At 40.0% G+C, this 16,597-nt stretch overlaps 1 protein-coding gene across 1 annotated transcript in view; it reads right to left on the bottom strand.

Annotated features, from left to right (window-relative positions):
• Window positions 1-3,020: 3,020 nt before the first annotated feature.
• Window positions 3,021-16,597, bottom strand: part of CDC27 (cell division cycle 27) — a 72,993-nt gene continuing 59,416 nt past the window's right edge. Inside the window, 4 exon segments of the mRNA XM_017882950.1 lie at window positions 3,021-6,074; window positions 7,513-7,669; window positions 8,941-9,015; window positions 14,498-14,626. Coding sequence (XP_017738439.1) covers window positions 5,992-6,074; window positions 7,513-7,669; window positions 8,941-9,015; window positions 14,498-14,626 — 444 coding nt within the window. The 3' untranslated portion in view covers window positions 3,021-5,991.

Genomic DNA, 16,597 nt, shown 5'->3' with positions numbered 1-16,597 from the left:
GTCTCACTATGTTACCCAGGCTGGTCTCGAACTCCTTGGCTCAAGTGATCCATCACCCTCAGCCTCCTAAAGTGTTAACATTACAGGCATGAGCCACGGTGCCCAGCATATATTTCTCTTTTTTTTTTCTTTTTTTTTTTTTTGAGACGGAGTCTTGCCCTGTCACGCGGGCTAGAGTGCAATGGTGTGATCTCGGCTCACTGCAACCTCCACCTCCTAGGTTCAAGCGATTCTCCTGCCTCAGCCTCCTGAGTAGCTGGGACTACAGATGCACGCCACCACACCTGGCTAATTTTTGTATTTTTAGTAGAGACGGGTTTCACCATATTGGCCAGGATGACCTTGATCTCCTGACCTCATGATCCACCTGCCTCGGCCTCCCAAAGTGCTGGGATTACAGGTGTGAGCCACCATGCCCGGCCCATTTCTTTTTTTTAAATTAATACAGATGGGGTCTTGTTATGCTGCACAGGCTGGTCTCTTATCTCAGGCTCAAGCAATCTGCCCATCTTGGCCACCCAAAGTGCTGGGATTACAGGTGTGAGCCACAACGTCTGGCCTACAGTTTTCCTTAACAGTGTTGAATATTAAAAGGATGCATGGGGCGGGCGAACTGCTTGAGCCCATGAGTTTGAGACCAGCCCAAGCAATATGGCAAAACCCCATCTCTACAAAAATACAACAATTAGCTGGGAGTGGTGGGGCATGCCTGTTGGTCCCAACTACTTGGGAGGCTAAGGCAGGAGGATCGCTTGAACCTGGGAAGTAGAGGTTGCAGTGAGCTGTGATCGTGCCACTGCATTCCAGCCTGAGTAACAGAGCAAAACCCTGTCTCCAAAAAAAGAATGCTTGTGATAGAGGAAATTGTTAATAAAAATGCAAGAACTGAAGGAAAATTGAAGATGTATAACTTTCTACTTTAAAGCAAATCCTAGTCACTCAAAGAGGGAAAATATATTCCAATTTCAGTGGGAGAAGAGTAAGGAAGCAGCACATAGATCAAAGCCCTAACAAAGGACTATACTACAACAGATCTGGATGATTAATAATCAAGTTTCCTCTGTAAAACCTGGACCTGGATATTAGCCTACAGTAGACTTTATATTTAAAAATGCTAGGCTGGGCACAGTGGCTCACGCCTGTAATCTCAACACTTTGGGAGGCCGAGGTGGGCAGATCATGAGGTGAAGAGATCGAGACCATCCTGGCTAACATGGTGAAACCCCGTCTCTAATAAAAATACAAAAAAAATTACCCAGGCGTCGTGGGGGTGCCTGTAGTCGCAGGCTACTCGTGAGGCTGAGGCAGGAGAATGGTGTGAACCCTGGGAGCTTGCAGTGAGCCGAGACTGCACCACTGCACTCCAGCCTGGGTGACAGGGGGAGACTCTGTCTCAAAAAAAGAAAAAAAAAAATGCTAGAGAGGGCTGGCCACAGTGGCTCACGCCTATAATCCCAACACTGTGGGAGGCCGAGGTGGGCAGATCACCTGAGGCCGGGAGTTCGAGACCAGCCTGACCAACATGGAGAAACCTTGCCTGTACTAAAAATACAAAAATCAGCCAGGCGCAGTGGTACATGCCTGCAGTCCCAGCTACTTGGGAGGCTGAGGCAGGAGAAACGCTTGAAACCGGGAGGTGGAGGTTGCGGTGAGTAGATATCACTCCATTGCACTCTAGTCTGGGCAACAAGAGTGAAACTCTGTCCCCCCCCCCAAAAAAAAACAAAAAACAAAAAAACAATAGCTAGAGAGGGCTGGGTGAGGTGGCTCACGCTTATAATTCCAGTGCTTTGGGAGGCTGAGGTGGGAGGATTGCTTGAGGCCAGGAGTTTGAGATCAGCCTGGGCAACATAGCAATACCCTGACTCTACAAAAATAAAAAATAAAAAATGAGCCAGGTGTGGTGCTGCATGTGTTGTCCTGGCTTCTTGGGTGGCTGAGGTGGGAGGATTGCTTGAGTCTAGGAGTTCGAGGCTGCAGTGAGCTATGATCATACTACTGCACTCCAGGCTGGAGGTCAGAGCGAGACTGTCTTAAAAAAAAAATGCTAGAGAAGACAACTTAGTTACCATTAAACATGACTTGAAACCTCCAGAGGAAGTCCAAAACTAAAATATAAGATTCTGAACATACACTAATGCCAAAAGTGCCCAGTTGTATCATTCAATAGCTGAGCCTGTTTTCTCTTTTGTAAAATGAATTAATACCTACCTTCTAGTGTTGAGAATTGAAAATACCATCCACAAAGCAAGCAACACAATCCATAGAGCAGGATCTCAACAAACACAGCTTTTTAACAAAGTTTGCACCTACAAAGAAAAATAAAACCTGTACTGAACCTTCATGAACCATGAGTTGTCAGCTAAACAAGCAAAGGATAGTTTCATGTCTAAGCTGCTGTTTATCCTTGTTCAGCTGACATTAAATGGCAGGTCCTAGGGAAGGTTATGAGGTCTGCGTTGTTCCCCTTGGAACTGCCCAGCTCACCCCACCTTCATGTGTTTTTCCCAGTTACTGCCTTTTCTTCAAGTCTGAATAAAACCCTTCAGCTCTCTGTACTTTCTCCAAGATACCAAAAAAAAAAAAAAATTTTTTTCAAATTAGAGTAAAATTCTTACTTCTTTCAGATCCTGACCTTTTTAAATAGATTCTAATTGGAACAAAAAACCTTTGTGTCCCTTTTGAAGAAATTTCAGAAATCATGTGATCAAAGGATAAGCAGTTGACTTGCAAATTCACAGCTGCTGGCTTCTGTAGTTTGAAAAAAGGTATTCTAAAATTACCATTGTTTTGTCATAGTACTTATTTTGATATTCCAAATAATACTAAAAAAGAGTATGACCGTTTAAAATATATTAAAAGAGAGTGTAAGTTTTAAAAAATTAGATAAACATTGCTCTAGATTTTGTGAAACATAAAACTGTATCTCTATTTTCTGTGCCTTCTTATTAAAATACAGATGGCACAGCTTTCATATAGCTTTAACAACTTGATTATCAATTGCTTTCAAAAGTAACTTATTTGGATTTTCCATATCCTTTAATGAATTGCAAATATATTAACAGAAAAGACTTTCCCCCTCAAGACTGTACAATTTCTGAAATAAGTCAGTTAAAGCAAAAAGAAGACACAAAATTACATTGTTTCAATGCAAACAGAACACACACTTCACACCCACACTTGCATTTTCCCAGGTTTTCACAAAGAAAATGGGTCACCATATTTCTCAGTGAAGACTCATACTATACTCTGGCTAATCAGAGACTTCCAAACTTTTTTCTTCAAAAGAGCATTTTAATAGACTAAATACTGGTTATCACTGAGTTTTGTTTAAGGTACAACAGCAGCATGGTTCAAATGTTACTTGTAGTTCTTGGAAAATCAAAATTTTAAGTGATGAATACAGAAAATGTAGGGACCACCTTTCATTATTTTGAGTACCACTGTTCTCTTGAAAAAATATTCTAACCTTCTAAAATCCCAGAGTTAAGAACCATTTCCAAGGGGAAAAACAAATCCAAGGCCACAACATAGCTTCTGAACAAGTGTGTGCGCATATATATGTATTAGGTTGGTGCAAAAGTAACTGCAGGTTTTGCCATAAAAGTCATGGCAAAAACCACAATTACTTATGCACCAACCTAATATATGTGTGAAACAGAGAAAAGGATGTCAAACTACTTAATTTAATTTCTGTAAAATAAACTTCTGATGTTTGAAACAAACATTTTACTTGATCAAAATGTGTTTTTCTTCTGGTTGTTTGATCCCCATTCCATGCAAAAAACAAAACAAAAAAAGAAACCACAAAAGCCAGAAAGTGTTACTAGGTGGGAAATAAGGCTTCAGATACCTAATGACTTTAAAAGTAGGTATGAGGAAAAATAAAATAGGCCAAGCTTGGGCGGAAACTGTCCCCCAGCCAGCCATTGATTGCCATGGCGTGTCTTACAAAACGATCCTTTTATCCTTGGTCTCAAAAAATCAGTACCAGAAAGACTCTCACTTGTGGCACAGGACATAAATTCCTACTACAAAAAGATAATTATACTTCAGCAAATTATGTTCTAAGCTTAGCTTTCTCCAGGCTTTAAAACGCAGAACTCAGGTTGAAGCTTTCTATAAAACTCTAAATGACACTGTTACACAGCACCTTGTGCTTTGCCAATTAAAAATATAAAAGAATCTAAAATTAAATATTACAGAACTAATGGATAATACAATAGCATATGTGTTAGAATCCAAGTGCTAGCCTCTGGGAATTTTTCATTATATTTATTTTCTCCCAACTGTTCCTTTTTTTTAAAAAGTACTTTTTTAGACAGTACATATACATAAATTTAGGTAGGGAAATCTGTTAAATATCTCTCTGGCACCTGATACCTAAAGACCCTGACTTGAATTAATTTATAATTGTACCTAATCCATATTCAAATGAGATTAACAGTAAATTATAGAAAATTACTGAGTCTACAGGCTACAATTTTTTTCACATCTTTTGTAATCCACCTTATTTTCACAGCTTGACTAACAAATACAGGTAAGTTTGTCCTTCATCAAATAATCCAAAATAATAACTGTAGGCCTGTTATTCATAAGAAACTATAATTTGTTATATTCTGACATTGGCACTTAATAAAATGTTAACAACTAAAGTTTCTCTAAAATTTCAATACATTACAATAAAGGAGATAAACAATTTAAGACTGTTTAAATCTGTTACGGTGGAATTCCAATAATTATCAATTTATATGCATAATTAAATTCTTAAAATTGTGGTCATTTCCCAAAGACACCAACCGATATTATGATAAACTCAGAAGAGAACCTATTTCCTTCTTAAGAATGTTTCTTCCCCTAAGCTAAAAATTTCCAATATCCTAAACCCAATTCTTAGTAAATGTTTTGGTGACTCACACTACTGAAAAAATCTGAAGCAGAGAGTCAAAAAGAATGGAAAGGATCTCAACCAAAGGTAACCGCACATTCTTATACTCTGCTTAAGCAAACACTTAGAAAAGTCAAAGGGATAATGTTTTGAACAAATATAGATTCAAGGTTATGGTACCATTCTGATTATATTAAGGCTTTCACTATCATGATCTCTTAAAGTCTCTCCACTTTAGTGTTCTCATTCTGATTGATATGGTGAACTTAAGGGATTACTAAGGGCCTTGTTTTGGCTTCTCAGTGGGGAACCACTCTATCATCTCTGAATGTTAAAGGTGATCCCACAGAGCTCAAAGAGAAGAGGCAATATGGTATGAACCAATTTTAAAGTTTGCAATACCAAGACAACAATGATCAACACTTTGAAGCAAGATGAATAAATTAAAATTCTTGGTTAGACATTAAAGCATTCTTGCCAAGAATAAGTGTACACTGTATGGAGGGATATTTGATTCCTACATATGAGTCCCAATATGCCCATTACATTTGTTTATGGGAGACACTGCAAGTTGAAGGTAATTTACATTCCTTGGCAATCAAGTTACTGTTATAGGCAACGTCTTTTATTGTTCCATCTGGCACTTGCAAACACCATTCTTGAAGAACCTAGAAATGAAGGTCAGTTACTCTGTTTATCAGGAACAGAACCAAATAAAAACAAATTTTTGAGAAAGCAACCAAGAAATTCTGGTTCATCACTATTTTCCATATCTAATGGTTCCTTCAAGATAAAACATAACTCTTCCTTTCATGATACTTTCCAACAAAGGGAGATTAAAGAAAAACAGAAAAGAAAGTTCCCCACCCTACCCCCCATAAATTGTCATTCATACTGGTAAAAGAGCCAGTCTTGTTAGCAGCTAAATATTGCACTGCCTTTCATTCCGTATACAGTCAGGGTCCAATGAAAGTGGCACACTCATGGTATAAGTGATGGATGATGACACCGCCGGCTCAAGAGTAAAGACTCAGTATATGGAGGGACGAGAAACATGTCAGCACTAGTCACACATCCAGTTGTAAAAGTCCGATTTCCAGAAGTTAAAATTCATCACTTTCAGCTGCATGAAGTTGTGTGTCATCCGCATCTGTCATGCTGCTCTCCTGGGATTCATCTGTTCCCACTTTAAAAATAAAACAAAAGTCTACAGTAAGGTTTCTGACAAACATCCTGTTGGTTCATGAAAACAAGAAAAATTGTAGTATATTCAGAGAGATAAAACCCTAAATAAAGGCCCTTAAAAATCCTCATATCCTTTAATAAAATGCAACTCAAGTTTCCTAACTTTGTAATAGGTCTGACATTAGCTTACTGCATTTTACTTTTAAGGTTTTAACTACCAAAACTGCCTCTCCCTAATGGGTTCCTTATTCCTGCCCTAGGAATTACAACTAGCTAGTTCTCTGAGACATTAAAAAAAAAAAATTGACATTTCCCCAACCTCCAATCACTGACTTCACTTAAGAATACTCCCTGCTAGTCCACAGAAACAGACTATAACCTTCAGTTTCAAAAGGTTTATGGGGTCTGTCTATTTATCTATCTATCTATCTATCTATCTATCTATCTATCTATCTATCAATCAATCATTTATCTTGGTCTGTCACTCAGGCTGGAGTGAAGTGGCACAATCATAGCTCACTGTAGCCTCAAACTCCTGGGCTCAAGTGGTATGATTCTCCTGCCTCAGTCTCCCAAGTACCTGGGACTATAGATGCATACCACCACATCCAGCTAATTTAAAAAATTTGTTTAGAAGCAGGGTCTCACTGGCTCGTCGTGAAATCCTAGGCTCAAGCAATCCTCCCACCTCAGCCTCCTGAGTAGCTGGGATTACATACACAAGCCATCATGCCTGGCTTATAATTTTTTTTTTTTTTTGAGACAGAGTTTCATTCTTGTTATCCAGGTTGGAGTGCAATGGCATGACTTCAGCTCACTGCAACTTCAGCCTCCTGGGTTCAAGCGATTCTCCTGTCTCAGCCTCCTGAGTAGCTGGGATTACAGGTGCCTGTCACCATGCCCAGCTAACTTTTGTATTTTTAGTAGAGATGGGGTTTTACCATGTTGGTCAGCTGGTGTCGATCTCCTGACCTCAGGTGATACACCCACCTCCGCCTCCCAAAGTGTTGGAACTACAGGCCTGAGTCACTGTGCCTGGCCCCGTGGCTTATAATTTTAATTAAAGGTTTTCACCAAGTTTTCTGGAACAAAGGCATCTAATCAGAATTTACCTTGTCAGAAATTTCTCCATTTTCTTATTTAAAAAACTACATTCTTAGGAAGCAGATAAAACACTACTGGTTACATATTCAAACATAAATTGAGGCCCAGGTAAAAATTAGCAATGAATTTATCAAAGTCACACAGCAAACTAGATCCAGAAGAGAGACTAATTATCTGACTTTATATGCATTTTGTTATTACATCACCCTGTTAAATTTCCCTAAAAGTTCATTTGGTAATACCATGGTTAGGAAAATAAAATAAAGGAGTAGCCTACAAATCCTTATGCAAAAGGTAACTTTCTAAATACTCACAATCATATGTGTGATACTTACTGATCTGTTCTTCTTGGGTTATTGGCTCCTCATCATCTGGAAGATAGTGCTTATCAATTGCCTCTTTAATCTGGTTATTGGCTCCTTTAGGATCTAAATCCATAGCCCAAGAGAAATTCATCAGGGCAAGGTGCGTTTGACCTAACTTCTTGTAAACCTAAAAATAAACAGCAATACTACATTTTTCATTAAGTTGTGAGCTTCAACTATAAAATTCTAAATATTTATATATTTATTTTTGAGATGGAGTCTTGCTCTATTGCCCAGGCTAGAGTGCAATGGCGTGATCTTGGCTCACTGCAACCTCCGCCTCCCAGGTTCAAGCAATTCTCCTGCTTTAGTCTCCTGAGTAGCTGGGACTACAGGTGTCCACCACCGCCCCTGGCTAATTTTTGTATTTATAAGTAGAGACGGGGTTTTGCCATGTTAGCCAGGCTAGTCTCAAACTCCTGACCTCAGGTGATCCACCTGCCTCAGCCTCCCAAAGTGCTGGGATTACAGGCGTGAGCCACAGTGCCCAGTCTCTACAATTCTAAATATTTATAATTTAAACTAGGCTCCTGATTTATGTGATCTAAACTCATTCTAATGGTAGGATATTTTCTTCCTACAGATGAACTCATACCAGCTTTTGAGTTCCTTTTCATATAATCAGATATTATTTTCAGAATTCCTTGCTTCTATCTTTCAGGTAGTAAGTTTCCAATAAATATCACTCTGACTGGAACAATGATAATGGGATTAAATGGATTGTAAATTACTTAATTAACTTTCATTTACAGTGATTTTAAATTGAGTTATATCAACTCTTAACAACTGTCTACAGGCACCTTAACTAATTGGCATATGGGGGTCTAGTCTGTAAAAAACTGACTAGTCTGGCCTTGGGACTCTCAGAAGCCATTTCTCTTAATCAAGACAACACAGTGCCATTCATGTTCTTCTTTTTCTTTCTTTTTATTTTTTTGTTTCTGAGACAGAATCTTGTTCTCTTGCCCAGGCTGGAGTGCAATGGCGTGATCTTGGCTCACGGCAACCTCCGCTCCCAGGTTCAAGTGATTCTCCTGCCTCAGCCTCCAGAGTAGCTGGGATCACAGGCATGAGTCACCACACCCAGCTAATTTTTGTATTTTTAGTAGAGGTCGGGTTTCACCATGTTGGTCAGGCTGGTCTTAAACTCCTGAGTCAGGTAATCCACCTGCCTAGGCCTCCCAAAGTGCTGGGATTACAGGCGTGAGGCACTATGCCCAGCTAGGATATCATTTTCTTAAGTGTTAGAACTAAATCTGTTATTCCCAGAGCACTCAGTTTGGAGCTTTAGTTGAATTTGCTCAATAGATATTGTACAGTAAGTATTAAATTTATTCTTATAAAATGTCAATATTTGCTGTGAAAGTCACTGTTTGGGAACATGGCCCCAGTCTTTACCTTTCCTATTAAGAAGTAAACGAGGGATTCTTTGGGAACAATTTGTTTCAATTCTTCAAGTTCTTGTAAAGCAGACTGAAAAGGCAAAGAAAACCTTAAAGTAGCAAAATTTTAAAGTTTTGACCAAGCATTTTTTTTATTCGATTTCCCAAATCATCTTCATAAAAGCTAACTAAATCTTAATCAATATACTTCCTTATTGTATTAGTTCTTATTGTTGTGAAAATAAAATGCATACTTATATGACAATAAGTACTAACAAATAGCAGGCACTCTAGTACACTGAAAACACACACACACACACACCCACACACACACACCCCCACACACACCCACCCCTCTTTGTGAAATATGCAGGTGGTGACAATCCTTGCTTTTGGTCATCTATCTATCTATCTATCTATCTATCTATCTATCTATCTATTTATTTTTATTTATTGAGAAGGAGTCTCGCTCTGTCGCCCAGACTGGAGTGCAGTGGCGCAATCTCTGCTTACTGCAATCTCCGCTTCTCAGATTCAAGCAATTCTCCTGCCTCAGCCTCCCGAGTAACTGGGATCACAGGCATGCGCCACCACACCCAGCTAATTTTTGTATTTTCAGTAGAGACGGGGTTTTACCATGTCAGCCAGGCTGGTCTTGAATTCCTGACCTCAAGTAATCTGCCTGCCTCAGCTTCCCAAAGTGTTGGGATTACAGGCGTGAGCCACCGTGCCTGGCCCAGTGATTTATTTTTTAATGAAAAATAACTGTATAATTTTTCAGAACAACAAAAAGTCATTGAGAAGAGTAGCATTAACATTTTTCCAAGTCTTTGTTAGTAGAAGACAGCTAGATTCTCACATCTATCTCCTCCATTTAATCTGTTTTGATATCACATATTATGTAGCTTTTGGAAAATTCTACTGTCCATTTGGGACAGAATGAAGACTGAAAAAGGTAAATAATGTCAAGACATTATTGTAAAAATAGCTCTGACCTCTAGGACTCTTTGGAAGAATTTTAGGGAACCCCAGAAGTTCCCAGACCACTTCTGAGAATCATTAAAGAAATCTTTTTCTTTTTCTTTTTTGAGACGGACTGTCATTCTGTCACCCAGGCTGGAGTGCAGTGGTGCGATCTCTGCACACTGCAACCTCTGCTTCCTGGGTTCAAGTGATTCTCCTGCCTCAGTCTCCTGAGTAGCTGGGATTACAGATGCTTACCTGTAATTCCTGGCTAATTTTGTTTTGTATTTTTAGTAGAGATGGGGTTTCACTATGTTGCCCAGGCTAGTCTTGAACTCCTGACCTCAGGTGATCCACCTGCCTTGGCCTCCCAAAGTGCTAGGATTACAGGCGTGAGCCACTGCGCCGGCCTTACTTTAAAGAAATCTTTTTTCTTTTTGAGATGGAGTTTCGCTCTGTCACTCAGGCTGGAGTATGGTGTCGTGATCTTGGCTCACTGCAACCTCTGCCTCCTGGGTTCAAGCGATTCTCCTGCCTCAGCCTCCTGAGCAGCTGGAATTACAGGCGTGTGCCACCACGTCCGGCTAATGTTTGTATTTTAGTTGACACAGGGTTTCACCATATTGGCGAGCTGGCCTCGAACTTCTGACCTCAAGTGATCCTCTCACCTTGGCCTCCCAAAGTGCTGGGATTACAGGTGTAAGCCATCATGCCCACCCTTTAAAGAAATCTTTTTTTTTCCCCCCGAGATGGAGTTTTGCTCTATCGTCCAGGCTGGAGTGCAGTAGCTCACTGCAACTTCTGCCTCCCAGGTTGAAGCGATTCTCCTGCTTCAGCTTTCCAAATAGCTGTGATTACAGGCGCCCGCCACCATGCCCGGCTAATTTTTGTATTTTTAGTAGAGATGGGGTTTCACCATGTTGGCCAGGCTGGTCTTGAACGCCTGACCTTGTGATCCACTCGCCTCGGCCTCCCAAAGTGCTGGGATTACAGGCGTGAGCTGCTGTGCCTGTTCTTGAACGAAATCTTAACCTTTAAGATGACAGACTCCAATCCTCATTCACTGCTACAACACACCCAATTCAGAATTGATATGTTTTCTTGCTATGACTGCATATTATAATTGTTATCAACATTTCATGCAACCAGCATGCCTATCCCCACCCGCAATGATCTAATTACAAGGATTCATTGAGAAATAGTGTCTAACACAGCATCGGAGTTCTTACTTTTACCCTAAAGACTTAAGATTTAAATGATTAAATATCAGTACAACACATTAAATAAGGTGATGGCTAGCAATGTTTTAGAGATGTTGAAATGGTCCCCTTGATTTTCATTTTGGAGCCAGAAAATCTCAGAAGCAATCGTTAACTTTTCTTTCTTGTTTTCAAGTGACTAATGAATGCCCCATGACACAGTCCCAGGAGATCCTGAGAACATGTACCCTTTAACTTTTCTTTATGCCCTTTTCATACAGTCACATATCTATATCTAGTCCATGCATCAAATTAGGCCTCATAATTCAGTGAAGCCGCAAGCTCATACCCCAAAATGCCTATAACTGGGAGTTTCTCTGAGTCTACTGTGGCTCAGGAGGCTGCCTGATATAATAATGATAATGACAATGATAATAATAACGATAATAACAAAAGAGGGAGTCTCTCTGGTACTACTTTGGATTGGAAGGCTGCCTAAACAAACAAACAACCAAACAAACAAAGAAAACCCCACAAAAATGGCTATAACTATATATATATCATAGTCCAGACAACTGATGAGATTAGAACTTAGGCTTCTTGAAGCAAGTAAAGGCTGATTTATGTGGCCTATCTGGTAGGTATGTTGGTATTAAAATGGCTTTAAGAATAATGAATAAAGTCCTTCATATCTAAAGAAGTACAATAAAGTAAGTACATAAAAACAAATACTGATTTGCAATTATAGTACTTAAAAGAATAGTTAAAAGTTGAAAAGGGTTTATTAGATTTAAAATAAGCTTAAAAAAATTTTTTTTTTTGAGACAGAGTCTCCCTCTATTGCCCAAGCTAGAATGCAGAGGTGTGATCTGGGCTCACAGCAACCTCTGCCTCATGGGTTCAAGCGATTCTCATGCCTCAGCCACTCGAGTAGCTGGGATTACAGGCATGCACCACCAGGCGTAGCTAATTTTTGGATTTTTAGTAGAGACAGGGTTTCACTATGTTGGCCAGGCTGGTCTTGAACTCCTGGCCTCAAGTGATCTGGCTGCCTTGGCCTCCCAAAGTGCTGGGATTACAAGGATGAGCCATGGCACCTGGCCCTAAAAGAAGCTTTTTCAAGACTTGACTTTGACAAAAAAATTAGCTGGGCATGGTGGCTTATGCCTGTAGTCCTGGGTACCTGGGATTCAGCCTAGGAATTTGAGGCTTCAGTGAGCTATGACTGCACCACTGCACTCTAGCTTGGGCAACAGAGCAAGAAAACAAAACTAAAGAAAGAGAGACTTTTAAAAGGACAAAACCAGTAAAATAGAAATCCATGTCTTCATAAAGAAGATAGAATAAAAAAAAAAGATAAATTAAAACTAAAGGAATTACTGGATAAATTATATATTTAATCCCTTTGTATATCTTTATTAGTCTATTTTTAAATTTTTTTTGGAGATGGAGTTTCACTCTTGTTGCCCAGGCTCGAGTGCAGTGGTTTGATCTCAACTCACTGCAACCTCTGCCTTCTGGTGTCAAGCGATTCTCCTGCCTCAGCCTCCCAGGTAGCTGGGATTACAGGTGCCCGCCACCATGTCTCGCTAATTTTTGTATTTTTACTAGAGACAGGGTTTCACCATGCTGGCCAGGTTGGCCTTGAACTCCTGACTTCATGATCTGCCTGCCTCGGCCTCCCAAAGTGCTGGGATTACAGTCGTGAGCCACTGTGCCTAGCCCTATTTTTTTTGTTTTTTTTTAAGACAGGGTCTAGCTCTGTGGCCCAGGCTGAAGTGCAGTGGTGTGATCACAGCTCACTGCAACCTCCGCCTCCTGAGCTCAATCCATTCTCCCATTTGAGCTTCCTGAGTAGCTGAGAGTACAGGCACACGTCACCACATCTGGTTAATTTTTGTATTTTCTTCTTGGTTGAGATGGGGTTTTGACATGTTGCCCACGCTGGTCTCAAGTTCCGTAGGCTCATGTGATCTGCCCGCCTCTTCCTCCAAAGTGCTGGGATTATAGGGATTTTTATTAGTCTTAAAATAAGTTATCACTGGTTTGGTATATTTCTTTCTTTTTTTCTTTTTTTGAGACAGAGTGTTGCTCTGTTGCCCAGGCTGGAGTGCAGTGGCATAATCTTGACTCACTGCAATCTCTGCCTCCTGGGTTCAAATGTTTCTTGTGCCTCAGCCTCCTGAGTAGCTGGGACTACAGGTGTGCACCATCATGCCTGGCTAATTTTTGTATATTTGGTAGAGACGGGGTTTGATCATGTTGGCCAGGCTGGTCTCGAACTTCTGACCTCAAGTGATTTGCCCACCTTGGCCTCCCGAAGAGCTGGGATTACAGGTGTGAGCCACTGTGCCCAGCCCCGAATTTATTTTAAAAGATTTTACTTCATGGTTTCTGACTGAATAAATGATAACAAAAATCTCGTGTCTTTTTGCCTCTTTTCTCTTTCTCAGTTTCCTTATCTTCTTTTTTCAATACTTGTTTCAGGCTAAGCATATATAATTCGAAAAAGTGAGAAGAGAAAGACACATCAGACTAGAATTAGTCTCCATGTTATAAGCTCTCGTAACTTACTACACCTTCCCTTTATGTATTCAACATTTATTATATTTTGTGATTATTTGGTTAATGTCTGTTTTCCTAGAGAAGTACTAGATAGTAGGCCCCTCAAAAGCAGGAAAGATGATTGCTTTACTTGCCACTATATTTCTGGTGCCTGACACATAGTGGCTAATCAATAAATGCTGAATAATGCACACACATTCATTTTCTTCTTTTTTTTAATTTTTAATTTTTTTTTTTTTGAGATGAAGTCTCACTCTGTCACCCAGGCTGGAGTGCAGTGGTGTGATCTTGGCTCACTGCAACCTCTGCCTCCTGGGTTCAAGAGATTCTGCCTCAGCCTCCCAAGTAGCTGGGATTTACAGGCACCCGCCACCATGCCCAACTAATTTTTTTGTATTTTTAGTAGAGCTGGGGTTTCACCATGTGGCCCGGCTGGTCTTGAACTCCTGACCTCAGATGATCCGCCCGCCTTGGTCTCCCAAAGTGCTGGGATTACAGGTGTAAGCCACTGCGCCCGGCCCGTATATTCATTTTCATCTGTTCCCTTACTTTGGTCCTAAGAGGATGGTTCAGGTTTTACCTTTAAGATAACCACCTGATGAAAAAAACTGCCTTTCTGTATAAGGCATCTTTACAAGGGATAACCACATATTCCTAAATTTCCACACACCTATCCTTCCTATGAGTACTTCATGAAGAAATAAAAATCACAAAAAATGAAATTAATAGCTCTGAAAAAATGTCTCAGATCAAAACTAAACAAATAACTTTCAGTTTATTGAAAACAAGGGATAAGGTTGTTTTTAAGCAACACAACCCTGAAGACCCTTAAGATATTTATCTTACCTTATATTTTTCATTTGCAAATAAAACTGAGGCTCTGTGAAATTTGCATAGAGGGTTCTTGGGATCAATGACAATGGCTTTGTTTAGGGTATCCAAAGCCTTCTCTGATTTTTTCAGTGCATGTTGAACCTGTAAGAAATAAAGATCATGTTAATACTCTCTCTTGATATTTATGAAGAAAGGTGAGAACCAACGTGACTCAAAACCAACATAATCAAATTATTAGAGATAAGGCTGTAGGGTCTAACTGGATTGTCCACTGCATTAAGTGGATTTAGTAATTGATTACCAAATGATTAACAGATTATCTCTAAAATCACTTCTAATTCTAGTTCAACTGCTTCACTAAAGATGAGAATACTGAAGTCTAGAAATCTTAAATAACTTGCTCTGCGATAAAAATCTAGGTCCTCTGGTACATATTTACGATGATAATCAATAGTCTATCTTTAGAGCAGATACTTGGTTACCTTTAAGTCTAAAAGACAAGCAAAACCTTGGCGTTCTATTAAAAAAAAAGATCTGTACTATTTAGCCAGATAATATTCACATTTCATCAGGTTTATGCAGTCTTTCAAATATTAGACATCTCAAAACTGTGTTAAAAAAAACTCCTGTTTACAAACCTTGTTTCACTCAGAACAATGATATTTTCATATTTTAGGTATTTATTTGAAAAATGATTTTACTGCTTTACATAACTGAAAATCACTGATCTCTACTACTGGGAAGCAAATAATTTATTTTAAAGTGACATTTCAAACTAACATAATTTCCTGACATTGTATGACCATTCCCACAAAAGCTAAACTTGCTAGGGGGAAAAAAGAGAGAAGCTGAGGGGAGGGAGAGGGGGAAAGGGATGAGACGATGAGAACAAGAACTTAAGGTACCATACTTATACAGAAGCTAATAAATGAGATTTTAAAAAGCAAAAAAACATAATGTACACATCTTTTCTCCTATTAAAGTACAATTTACTTATTTTCTTTTCTTTTAAGAGATGGAGTCTCATTCTGTTGCCCAGGCTGGAGTGCAATGTCACCTTCTTAGCTCATAGCAGCCTTGAACTCCTAGGCTCAAGTGATCCTTGTGCTTCAGCCTCCCAAGTAGCCAGGACCACAGGTGTGCGCCACCATGCCAGGCTCATTTTAAAATTTTTTTTGTAGAGATTGGGTCTCGCTATGTTGTCCAGGCTGGTCTTGAACTCCTGGTCACAAGCAGTCCTCCCGCCTTGGCATCTCAAAGTGTTGGGATTACAAGTATGAGTCACTGTATCCAGCCAAAGTACAATTTGTTACCAGATATATTTAAAATATATGAATATAAAAATGATTGTACATATTGCCTTATAAGAATTTTAATTAGTTACAACATGCCTATGTTACTCAGAGGCTTAAAAAACACAGGGAACCATTTGCCTTAAAATATTACCTACTTAAGGCCGGGCGTGGTGGTTCACGCCTGTAATCCCAGCACGTTGGGAGGCCGAGGCAGGTGGCTCATGAGGTCAGGAGATCCAGACCATCCTGGCCAACACGGTGAAACCCCGTGTCTACTAAGAATACAAAAAATTAGCCAAGCGTGGTGGTGGGCGCCTGTAGTCCCAGCTACTTGGGACGCTGAGGCAGAAGAATGGCATGAACCCGGGAGGCAGAGCTTGCAGTGAGCTGAGACTGGGCCACTGCACTCCAGCCTGGGTGACAGATCTCAAAAAAAAACCAAAAACCAAAAAACAACAACAACAAAAAACAACAAAAAAACTACTTAACTTAGGAGCTAAATATTAGCCCATGCTTTCAAAAACAGGAAGTATCTCTCTTTTTTTGGGGACAGATTCTCGCTTTGTTTCCAGGTTGTAGTGCAGTGGCACGATCTCGGCTCATGGCAACCTCCTCCTTCTGGGTTCAAGCAATTCTCCTGCCTCAGCTTCCTAAGTAGCTGGGACTACAGGCGTGTGCCACCACGCCTAGCTAATTCTCGTATTTTTAGTAAAGACGGGGTTTCACCATGTTTGCCAGGCTGGTCTCCAACTCCTGACCTCAGGTGATCCACCTGCCTCGGCCTCCTAAAGTGCTGGGATTACAGGCATGAGCCACT

This window comes from Rhinopithecus bieti, unplaced genomic scaffold, assembly GCF_001698545.2.
Source record: "Rhinopithecus bieti isolate Rb0 unplaced genomic scaffold, ASM169854v2 scaffold_12928, whole genome shotgun sequence".
Classification (NCBI taxonomy): domain Eukaryota; kingdom Metazoa; phylum Chordata; class Mammalia; order Primates; family Cercopithecidae; genus Rhinopithecus; species Rhinopithecus bieti.
Note: the sequence above shows the minus strand (reverse complement) of the source record. Positions and strands in the feature narration are given on the sequence as shown.